Consider the following 12,210-nt stretch of genomic DNA (forward strand, 5'->3'; position numbering starts at 1 on the left):
CGAACGCTCGGGGCAGTTTTGGCGCGTCCAATCCTTTGAGGGATAAAAAGGTACTAGGATGGGGGCTACTTAAAAACATTGTTGTGCTGGTGTTCCCCGCCCACAGCTAATTGACCTTTAGGTAATTGGCTAATTGGCTTTAGGGAGCTCTTGAAGCGATTTTGAATCTGATGTATTTGTTGGTGTTGCTGACGCCTGCTTCACTGACATAAAAGCTAAAAAAGCATACTCAGCATCGCAAAAAGTGGGAGGGGGGGTCGACACCCCCAGTTTTCAAGAGTGGGGGGGTCGTGACCCCCCCCCCCCCCCCCGACCCCCCCGTCGGCGACGCCCCTGCCTGTGTCATGCCCTGTAACCTGTCGTGCTCTACTTTCTGCCCTTCTCAGTGCCCTACTCTGTTCCTTGCCCTATGCCCTTAGTCGTAGCGCGTACCCTCTGCTCAACTTTGGGACGCAGTAAAAATTTGTTAAAATATGCCCTGCGAGGGCTGCGGAGTCGATGGATTTTAGGGTGACTGCGACTCCGACTCCGACTCCGGCTTCAAAAATCGACTCCGACTTCGACTTCAACTCCGACTCCAACTCCGCACGGTTCTATTAAAATCCATAGCATTATATTGAAGTTCATAATGGATATGTTTTTATCTTGCCTGAAACGATTCCTTGTAAGTTCCAAGGCTTTGCGTTGCAAAATGCATTAATATAACATGCACATTGCACAGAATTAAAAAGCAGATTCTGGGCATTTGCCGTCGTCTGCTTATTTGCTGAAAACGTTCGTCCAAAACAGCAAAATGGCCTTTTTTCGACAAAATCTAATTACGAATGCAGTATCGTCAATCAAGCAGGCGCAGTTCATGACGAGCCATGTAGCCTGCAGCCCTGTCCTCCGACTCCGGAGTCGGAACTCGAAGATCTTGACTCGAAGTCGGTAAGATTTTGCCGACTCTGACACCGACTCCGCAGCCCTGTCGAAAACTCTGGTCATGGACAAGGTACACACTGCACATGACTTCTGTCCAACCAAATCGATTCCTTATATGCTACATCACCTATTTCCAAAAGACGAACATTTTTATTCAGAAAAATAAAGGTTACAATATTTCCTTTATCATTAAAAGGACGACAAAAAATTTGCAACCAACTTCATATGGCAGCCTATAGTGCAGCATCGTTCTCGATTGTTCTGTTACATTCACGACGCAGCTTTTCAGCTGTTGTTTTCTCCTCTGCCATGCCTTCCGTGCCTTCAAGCCGCTAGCATACGAGATACGAGCCGAGAAACCCCTGTTTTATAAGGTATCCGTCTCTGCCGTGCATTTCATACGGCCGTGCATTAAAAGAACATTGTGAGTTTTTTTTAAAGGGAAGTCATCGTGGAAGCTTCCTGGCTTGTTCAGTTCCACGAGGCTTATTTCTCCCAACAACTTCGAGGCCGGCCCTCAGTCGCCAGTTCAAGGTGGGGTACCTAATGTTCAGACTGCTGAACCATCAATACCTACTTTTATGTAGTTGAGGTCAATGGATTCCTGCTCACTGCCATGATATGTCACACCATTAATGTTAAATGGGAATGATCTAGCTGTTCGAGATGAGGGACGAGAGAGTGACACTGATCGGCTAGCAGAACAGCTACCTATGCAAGCTTGCCAGTGCTCGCTCGGTTGACCAACTGGCAGAATGAGCCTTTAATTTTTAATGAAAGTTGAGGTGAAGCAGACTGCTGTGTACACCTTTACATGTAACATGCTTGATGCTACCCATCCGACTTATGTCCAGACTGCACGTGGCAATATCTGTCAGTGTTGACTAGTCACACTGGCCCAAACCAATTGGGCTGGAAATTTACATGAGTGTTCTAAACAAAAGCTTCAGATTTTACTACAAACTATATATTTGTGCTTTTTATTCACAAAACTGCAATAAAAGGCAAAATATTCCCTGGCCAACCCCATTGTGTCTCCTGTCTATTGTTTTCTTGGATAATGGCAGCAGTTCACCACTGTGCCATGTTGTGGGGAGGGGGTGCATACTGCAGTGCTCAGCTCCACACAAAATCTGTGCCGCTGCACAGGAAATCCGCACCACATTGTGCACCAGCCACCAGCCAAGTAGGTATCTCCACACCAATATCTTCAAAATTGTTGTGCTTTTCACTTTACAGTCTGGACTTGTGTGGCTCACCTATCTCAATCTTGGCAGTATCTCTGGGTGTAGGCAGCACTTTTAAATGTAGTTAGCATGACACAATCTTATTTTTTAATTAATCTGTCAGTAGGTGCTAGGCTGTAGCAGAAAGTTAGGCATCAGGCTGTTCACTGTTTAGAAGCATGTCTTGGCTTAACAGGGTTTCTTCAGAAATAGATAGGGTAGTGCTACTACAGTCTTGAGATTTTCAAGCAGGGTTTTGAACATGTCCTTGCCTCTGGCCTGCACTTCCTAACAGAACTCTGCTCCAGGAGGACACCACCCTATTGGGGAAGTTTTTGGCCCTTGAAATTATCCTAGCTTGGTTGGTCAGTAGCATAAGGTGGTAGCATCTTGTGCTTGTCAAGACATCCACTTACAATTATGATCTGCTTTCTGTTTTCAGAAAACTAGATAACAATGGCCAAGTGGGGGGAGGGAGATCCACGCTGGATTGTGGAAGACCGCCCAGATGCCACCAACGTGAACAACTGGCACTGGTGAGTGATTGAAACTGTTTTTTTTTTTCAACTAACTGTTGTTTTTTAAGCATTGGCTTTGACTAGCACCCATAATCTCATTCAAATTGTTTGCAAAGAATGACAGCATCTGTGTGTTTGAAGACACAGGAAGGGCCAAAAATGATCAAAGTAGCTAAAAGGAGGTATCGTTACTTTGTACTTTTGTTGATTGAGGCTGAAAAATACAATAAGATTTGTCCTGAAATGTAGTAGTTTTGTTGTATTCACATTGATGTTTGACTAAAACAAGAACTTCTTTCTATCATCTTAGGACAGAGAAAAATGCAGCTGCATGGTCCAAGAAGAAGTTGGAGAGCTTACTTGTTGGACTGGTGATAGATGATGAAAAAGTTGGTAAGTAATATAATAATTGGACCCTTTCATAAGTCATTTGTTTTACATCACTTAAAAAAATTGCAAGGTAGCATGAAAGAAAATTAGCTAAAAACCATTTCACCTTTATTGGAAGAGGGTAAAAGCCAGAGATCTGGATGAAATCTCTCTCTCTCTCTCTCTCTCTCTCTCTCTCTCTCTCTCTCTCTCTCTCTCTCTCTCTCTCTCTCTCTCTCTCTCTCTCTCTCTCTCTCTCTCTCTCTTCTCTATCCCCTCCCCTCCCCCTCTCTCTCGGTCTTGACTCTCGAACTCGCTATCGCTGACTCGCCAGTCATGCGCCTTATCCATTTAGGGGTGAAGGCACCATCCGCCGGAGATCAGATGTCACCAGTTTACCGGAAACCTTAACCCTCGCCGGCACAGGCCATTTTGCGTCCTTCGACGGCACAAGGGGGGGGGGGGGTACGACCTCCCTCGCGTTTGGCCCCTGATCGAGCTAGAGCTTCGCGGAAAAAAACTAGCTTAACCCTCGCATGTGTGCGGCGTTTGCCAGCTTCTAATGTGTAGGGGGGGGTCGGTTGGACCCCCCCTTGCCGTTTGGCCCCTGATCGAGCTAGAGCTTCGCGGAAAAAACGAGCGTGTTGCCCGTGACGAGAGGAAGCCGATGATACCCAATTTTAAGGTCCTAGGTCATTGGTTGACCTTCCAGGTCAGGTCAATGACCCAAAGTCGGGAAAATCGGGACCTGTTAGAAAGTCGTAAAGTGTGGCTGCTAAGGGGTTTTTCGGGGTGCTGATCACGAATATCGTGTTAGTTTTGATCACAGATGATGTCTTGAAGCATTTAGACCAGGTCGGGTCAGGTCAGGTCAGGTCAACCAGTAGGCGTCGTGACGGGTATTCGTAGTACGTGTCAACCGCCTCTGACAGCTTCGTAACATGTTACGAAGTCACCAAAACTACTTCGTAAATGTTCAAATGGTTGCTAAATTCGAATTCAGCTCCAAAAACTAGCCTAGAAACATGTAAAACTCGAAAAAGTGACCCGAGGTCACCCGAGGTCACCAAAGGTCAATGACCTGACCTGACCTTCAGGTGACCTTGACACACACGGGAGTAACATCAAATCACATGTTTGAACGTTTGAAACCACGAAAAGCTTGCAAACACGCGGCTAGTGCGAGCCGACATACGCGGAATCGCGATTCCGGCCAAACATGGTCTCGGAAAAGAGGTCACAGGTCAAAGGTCATTTGGGTCAGGGTCATGAAATTTTCAGGGTAGGTGTAAAATTGATCAATGCGAGGGTACTGAAAGTTTCGTCGCGATCGGCCGCTTTTTACGCGAGTTATTCGCGAAAAACCATGGGGGGGGGGTCCATCCGACCCCCCCCCTACACATGCGAGGGTTAATGCCCGTCACCAGAGGAAGCCGATGCTAACCATATTTTAAGGTCCTAGATCACCGGTTGACCTTCCAGGTCAGGTCAATGACCCAAAAGTCGGGAAAATCGGGACCTGTTAGAACGTCGTAAAGTGTGGCTGCTATGAGGTTTTTCGGGGTGCTGATCACGAATAACTTGTTACTTTTGATCACAGATGATGTCTTTAAGCATTTAGGCCAAGTCAGGTCAGGTCAACCAGTAGGGGTCGTGACGGTTATCGGTAGTACGTGTCAACCGCCTCTGATAGCTTCGTAACATGTTACGAAGGCGCGCCGATGACTTGTGTAGTCCGGGCGCTCCAAAACCCCAATTCATCATCATCACCATGTTACGAAGGCACCAAAACTACTTCGTAAGTGTTCAAATGGTTGCTAAATTCGAATTCAGCTCCGAAAACGAGCCTAGAAACATGTAAAACTCGAAAAAGTGAGCCGAGGTCACCAAAGGTCAATGACCTGACATGACCTTCAGGTGACCTTGACATCCACCTTAATGCATGGGAGCAACATCATATCACAAGTTTGACGTTTGAAACCACGAAAAGCTTGCAAGCGCGCGGCAAATGCGAGCCGACAATGACATACGCCGAATCGCGATTCCGGCCAAACGTGTCCTCGGAAAGAAGGGCACAGGTCAAAGGTCATTTGGGTCAGGGTCATGAAATTTTGTCAGGGGGGAGTGCATCACCCCCCCCCCCTGTGCCAGCGAGGGTTAAAATTTGATATTTACCAGTCGCTGCGTCTCGTAAGGGTGCTTGCGCTCTTTTTTCGCGAAACTTGTCAAGAAGGTAGGGGCGTAATCGTGGGGGATTCTTACCCGCACCGTCGGCCGGAGCGTATTTAGAAATCCATATTGTGATAAGATGACTTTCATCGTGCACTTATGTTCACCATGCATCTTTTTTTTCCAGGACGTGGTGAGATTACCAAGATCGATAAATGCGACGGCGATGCCTCCGCCAACAACCGCAAGGCCAAGCTGATCTTTTTCTACGAGTGGGACCTGCGACTGGAATGGAAGGGCAAGCTGAACGGCTCCGACGCCGAACACCACGGCACGGTGGAGGTCCCCAACCTCTCTGACGAGAACGACGAAAGCGACCTCGACGTGAGTAATGACTAATGAGTATCCCCCGCTGAGCTGGTGATCGCAATTAGTGTGAGGCGAATACTGTGCCCCGTACGCGGAATCCAAGGGTACAGGGTTTGCTGTAAGGAATTTGGGTTGAGGAATTAAATGTACATACAACAAAACAAATCAGTTTTTATCCAGCTTGATTTTTCGTGCTGTCATCCTTGCATCCAGTCATGCTATCACTCAACTGTCATCCTTAATCGAAGAGACCTATGTAACTGGTTTACTGTGTTTTGGGTCGTAGATCCTATGTCTGGCGCCATCATTTCTTCCCCTTTTTGTCTGATGCGACTTCAGTCTGATGAATGTTGTTGTTGACAGATAAGCGTTCAGATCAAGTCGACTGGTGCCGGCACTGAGGTAATGAAGGAGATGATGAGGAAAAAGGGCGCCGAGATCATTAGGAAGAAACTAGGCGAATATGTGACCGCATTAAAGACAGGTCAGTAGTACATTTGTTGTTTTCGAATCGTTGCTTCCGTCTCGTTTTAGTCGTGTATTGCTTGAACATTGAATATCATGTTTATTGAGTTTTCCGTAATGAATAATGTCGACTCCCTTTTAAATGTACTTTTACGTTGGAAGTGCGACGATATGGTATGGTTGAACTACGATGATCGATGCACAGATAACAGTAGTGCTACTACTGTTAGTACATGGTACTACTGTTATCTGTGATCGATGATATTAATTTTATCGTACTATATTTGATTTTTATTGTTTACGCTGTCTTAAGAATATTTGTTCATTTCTGATTCACAGAATTCACGACCGGCATGATTTTGCCCAGCAACAAGCAGCAGAGTGGTGGAGCGAACAATGCGAAACCCACCGTGACGAAGACCCAATTCAACAACGTACGTATGACACTCTGTTTAGACTTGCATCATTCACTTTTATTAAGCACTTGCGCTCTTTGCGCTCTTTGGGCAATACCTGTGTCCATAAAAGACAATGGATTGCTCCATGAAAACAAGTCGCTAGATGTTATATGTTTGTTCTGCTCGTCCCTTAGCTCAGTTGATAGAGCGTTTGATTCTTGTGGGTGGTGAGATCCCTGATTCGAGTTGCCCCGGCGCTCTATATTATGAGACTCCTGACGGGGATGGTCTGCGGCTTGTGGGAGCAGCCGCGGCTGGCTAAAGTCAGTTGAGTGGGACAGGACGCTGCGTCCGGCTTTGATGGGCGCGTTTAACTTCAAGGTCTCCCGATTTAATCAGGAATTGTCCGATCAGGCAGTAAAACTAGGATCGGGCCGGAAAGCATTGCATAGGCCGGCTCTATCAGCCCGTCCATTGTAACATCCGTGCATTTGTTTTCTATTTTGCACTTTGTTATTTCTAAGCTATTGAGAAGTTTGAGCTATTGAGACTCTGATTGACCGGCAGGCGGCCAACAACCTGAGCCGGATGGAGAAGCTGGACCTTGGCGTGAAGCTGTCCACGCTGACGCACAACGACACGCAGCAGTTCAAGTGTACGGCGCAGGAGCTCTACAACGCCCTCACCGTCGGAGAGGTAAGAGTGGGAACAGAACAGACAGGGTAGCCCTGGTCTGTTACAGTCTGTTACAGTTTACCTTAGCAATATGAACAAAACGTAATTAATCTGCAGCGGAGTGCGTAAAACAGTTGAAAAGCGACCATGTGTATGAGTTCCACATGATTCGGGAATGTATGGTTCATCGGCAGCAGCTCTTCTGCAACTCTGGGCTCCTTCAACAGCCAATGCCCAGTAAATTATTATCTCCGATGTGCGTCACATGAGTGGCGTTGTTTGACGCTTGTGTTTCCGGCCTCCGTCAGATGGTGCAGGCGTTCACGGGCGGCCCGGCCCAGCTGGCCACCGAGAAGGGCGGCGCGTTCAGTCTGCTGGGCGGCAACATCAGCGGCACGTTCCAGGAGCTCAGTCCGGCCACCCGGCTGGTGCAGCAGTGGCGGCTCAAGTCGTGGCCTGAGGGACACCACTCGACTGTGACCCTCGAGTTCGACCAGAAGGACGACTGCACCGAGCTGCGCCTCACTCAGACTGAGGTCCCCGCCAGGTGAGAGGGAGACGCTGAACCGGGTGTAAACTTCGAACCTGCCAGTGATAAAAGATAAATGCAGACATCATATCCTATGCTTTTTAACTATTTGAAACGATAACATACTCCAAAAAGGTTTTACATAGTTCATATAATCGATTCCTGCGGGCTCCCGAGGTCCTGATGTAGCGAACGTGCAGTCAAGGACTTGTTCGTTCAGTTCACAACCGTTCCGTATTGGGTCATTTACACCTGGGGTCTACATGTAGGTTTGGTCCGTTCCAGCCTCCAGGGCTAAGTCTGCGATCAGTTCTTCTTCGCATGCCATGAATGGTTCGCCAAAACATCGTATATTTTGCAGACTAATTGCCCAACGAGTGTTGAAGTCACTGGTTTTGGTTGCCCCCGGTCGAACCGTTTTCTCTGACGTTTGACTTCTGACATTTGGCTTTTCCAGTGAACTGGAGCGCACAAAGCAGGGCTGGCAGCGGTACTACTGGGACGCCATCCGGCGAACGTTCGGTTTCGGCGCCGCGTTTCTGTAGGACAGAGCCGTGGTGGGAGGGACGGCAACTTGAGTCACCACGTCAGCGCCCACCTGTGAACAGACTGGCCCGTGATCGTCCGACGCTCTCTGTCTCGCCTAGGCAGTGCCCGGGGAGGAAGTCCGTCAGCTGTGAATGGCGCGGATCTCCAAGGGCGGAGCGAGGCCGGAGCGAGCGGAACGAGACGGAGAATCAGGCGCTTCTCAGCTGTAACTTATCGACCTCGCTGTGCCGCGACGCGCTTCGGACGGACATTTTGTCAAGTGTGGTGGATGGAGAGGTTGCCTTTTCGTGTCCGTGGGAGGAATCCGATTCAACGTGTCGCGATGCCCCGTCTAAGGTGCACGCGTGTCCGGGGGCGGGGTAGGAGCTCGGGGTGACACTGGTCGGCGGTCATCTGAAGACAAACGAAGGGGCGGGCTGCTGACGAATCTTTGTTTTGCGTAAGGCCATCTGGTTACCTGAGAGCAATGTCAATCCTACTTTCTTATGGTTTACGAGTCTCAGTTAAAAAAAGCATGTGTTACGGTACTTCAGGTAATGTACAACTGTGTTGGCGTGGTTCAATTGTGGATCGTGGAAAGACTAGATATGTACCCAAGATATTGTTGTTTCAGTTTTGCGATTCGGTTGTGCTTACTTCGATGAGATTGAACAATAATATGCGGCGGAAGAAACATTATTTTCTATCGAGGCTTGCTCGTCGCTTTCCAAGGCTGCATATCGCTGCAGGGGTATGGCTGCTGCCTGCTATGAGAAGAATGTACTGATTGAAAACCATACGTTCCAAAATCTGCCTCTGGGGGCGACCTCAAAACGCAAGCAAGCGAACAACATTGACTAAGGAAAAATCAACTCACGAGTGATGGTGTGTAAGTGTTTCGAATATGCCACGTGCCACGAGTCACAAATTTCTACCGAACAAAACAGAATCTGACCTGACCTAACCTTGATATGGAATAAGTGTAGGTATGTCAATGCAGGAATCTCTCTCTCTCTCTCTCTCTCTCTCTCTCTCTCTCTCTCTCTCTCTCTCTCTCTCTCTCTCTCTCTCTCTCTCTCTCTCTCTCTCTCTCTCTCTCTCTCTCTCTCTCTCTCTCTCTCTCTCTCTCTCCCTCTCTCTCCCTCTCTCTCTCTCCTTACCTACCTACCAGCCTACAACCGAAGTCTGCAAATTCTTGCCGTGGCATATCCGCTGTAAATATGATCCCTGGCATGCGCCATGCATGGTGATGGTCCGTTGCATATGATCAATGGCAATTGGCACATTGACATATGAGCATAGGCGTAGGAACGTTTTCGAAAGTGTGTGTGTGTGTGGGGGGGGGGGGGGGGGTCAGGCTCCCAGAGGCCTAAAACCTAACCTACCCCTAAAATCCAATTTTTCTTCGGATTTCGACCACTTTGTTTTCGCAAACATGCTTAGAGGTAAAAAATCGAGACAAAAAATGTTCTTTAGAGTGTTCTATCTGGAGAACGGTAAAGATTTACACCCTAGGTACCATGATTTTCGGAACCAGCGTGATGAGAAGGCTCTGTGAGCAAATTTTCAGCCAAATCGGAATGGCCCGGCCATGGATGAAGGTTCCCGGCCATGGATGAAGGTTCATCCATGGCCCGGCCATGGGTGGCAAAAACTTTAGAGGGTTCTATCTCGAGAACGGTAAAGATTCCCACCCTAGAGACCATGATTTTCGGAATCAGCGTGCTGAAAAGGCTCTGTGAGCAAATTTTCAGCTAAATCGGGATGGCCTGTTTCTCGCTGCTGGACTCGCTGCTCGCTGCTCGCTGCTAGTTTGACAGACGTCAAAAAAAAAAACGCACTGAACTCTATTATCGGGGTTACATGAGCACAGTAAATACGTATTTAGCCGCTAATTCGAATTAGGAACGCATTACCGACTCATGTAGCCACCTGCTAGTACGAATCGGCGATCCGATCCGCGGTTACATGAGCAAAGCAAATACGTATCACGATCGGATTCACCGCTAATGCGAATCAGGAGCGTACTACCGACTCATGTATCCACCTGCTAATACGAATCGGCGGTCCGAACAAAATCCGCTGAGAAAGAGGCTTAGAAGCGAATAGGACCAAGATACGTATTACAGGAACTATTTCTTCGCAAAAAGAAACATTAAAATGCAAAATAATAGGTATTTTTTTCATTTTCTTCTTTTGAAATAATATTTTGAAAAATATGTCGGTATTTTGCCAAGTTTTCAACAATAAATATAGTGAAAACCAAATAGTAAATATCCACATAATTTCAGTTGAAACATTTTTCTGACAGCACTACAGACGAATCAAGAGAGGCAATTGCCCAATGAGTCAAAGCAAGACAACTTTATGTTCAACTTTTTTTTGTTAAGTTAATTGAGAATGTTTTGAGCAGATTAAATGCAAAAAAGACATAAGATAATGAATTTTTAATTTAGTCACCTCTATTGCTACGGAAGTGCGCCACATTTGTATGCTATTCCGTTTGTAATGCGCATCGGGCCGAGAGCCAAACTAGATCCGTTTGACGTCACTGATACGAATTTGCTCATGTAGTCGGTGCACTGAATGCGTTCTTGGGGAGCTGATGCGAATTAGCGTGGTGCGTATTTGGAACGGATCGCTCATGTAACCGAAACGTCCGAGGCACACGATTCGGGCCGTATTTCACAAGAACTATTCTTTGCTGACTGGAAGCTTGACTGGAAGCGTCAAAATGCAAAATACTTAACAACTTTTTTATTGGCTGCTTCGTAGAAAATAGCAAAAAAATGTTGGTATTTTGGTTTAGTCTTTGCATGTGAAATAAAATGAATGAAATATTTTGAAAGATAATTTTTTCTGACCACCCTGCTGTCGCTGCATGGCGAATCAGTGCCCACTGACTTAAAACAAGAGAACTTTGTTTTCATTTTTTGATTTCATGTTAATTTTAAATGTTTTTGAGCCTATCAAATGATATAAGTATTTAAAATTTAGCTCAGTCGTCCCGGTAAATGCCGCAACTGCGCCATGACTGTACGCTAATCCTATTCCGTTTGTGATGCGAATTACCGGCCGTCGAGGAGTCAGCCCGGGTGAGCCAAACAAGATCCGTTTGACGTAGATAAAACGAATTAGTCTCATGTAACCGGTGCCGTAGATCCGTTTGTGGGGAGCTGATGCGCATTAGCGTAGTGCGTATTTGGAACGGATCGCTCATGTAACCCCGGTATATAATGTGGAATGCGCATCGGCCGCCAAATGGTGTCCAACGGTGCCGCCATGTTGCGCAGACCAGAAAGCGGCCGCCGCCTGTGCTGGGGAATAGGGAATTCGGGACCTCGATTTACGTTTGCGGTCGCTGCATCCGTTACGCTCAAGCTATGTGGACACGGAACCCGGCATCTTACGCAGAATTGAGTGGAGAACAAGATGAAATCCTAAAAAATCATCAGCTATAAGGAACTAATACGTTAAACCCTTATAAGTCAATGGGGAAATATGAAAATTGTTATTTTGGCGCCGAGAATGATCTGAAACTATCTCAAGCATATAAAATCATGATTTCATGCACTCTTTGCAAGGTTCTATGCTTCATATTTGCATTGTTGCCCTTGCGTGACGTCATTCGTGACGTCACAAGGGTCACCATTTTTCTTCAATAACTCCCGATCAAATTGAGCTAGCGAGTCGGGAAAGCCACCAATGGACTCAGGAAGACCTGCCGAATCGAATGATATGCGACATGACCTCTTTCGACCAACTTCGTGACCTGGGGGTGCTGACCTGACCTTGACCTGAGGTCAACACCCTAAGTTGACCTGACCCGAACAAAAAGTATATCACTCGATGCGCCTGAGCTAGCTGAACACGATGATGCCAAAATCGCGGCTCTACGGCCATTTTTGGCGAAGTTATTTACCAAAAACCGAACCCGTGCCTTAGATCACTTGACCTGACCTCAGAGGTCACCGGTTGACCTGAGACCCTTACAGCGGGTTCCTACCAGTCACTCTGCATTATACTTTGCCGCATACGAC

At 47.1% G+C, this 12,210-nt stretch overlaps 1 protein-coding gene across 3 annotated transcripts; it reads left to right on the forward strand.

Annotated features, from left to right (window-relative positions):
* Positions 1 to 1,192: 1,192 nt before the first annotated feature.
* LOC122379169 (activator of 90 kDa heat shock protein ATPase homolog 1-like) lies at positions 1,193 to 8,864 on the forward strand. 3 transcript variants are annotated; one of them, XM_043361128.1, is made up of 9 exons: positions 1,193 to 1,458; positions 2,593 to 2,686; positions 2,979 to 3,061; positions 5,394 to 5,590; positions 5,939 to 6,059; positions 6,380 to 6,474; positions 7,006 to 7,134; positions 7,422 to 7,660; positions 8,100 to 8,864. In XM_043361128.1, exons 2-9 carry the CDS (start codon positions 2,607 to 2,609, stop codon positions 8,185 to 8,187), a joined length of 1,032 nt encoding a protein of 343 aa, XP_043217063.1. In that variant the 5' UTR covers positions 1,193 to 1,458; positions 2,593 to 2,606; the 3' UTR covers positions 8,188 to 8,864. The 3 variants fall into 3 exon arrangements, with proteins under 3 accessions (XP_043217063.1, XP_043217060.1, XP_043217061.1); XM_043361125.1 differs by having other exon boundaries at positions 1,232 to 1,298; XM_043361126.1 differs by having other exon boundaries at positions 1,301 to 1,348.
* The last annotated feature ends 3,346 nt before the right edge of the window (positions 8,865 to 12,210 follow it).

Source organism: Amphibalanus amphitrite, unplaced genomic scaffold (assembly GCF_019059575.1).
Source record: "Amphibalanus amphitrite isolate SeventyFive unplaced genomic scaffold, NRLGWU_Aamphi_draft 000073F_arrow, whole genome shotgun sequence".
NCBI lineage: Eukaryota > Metazoa > Arthropoda > Thecostraca > Balanomorpha > Balanidae > Amphibalanus > Amphibalanus amphitrite.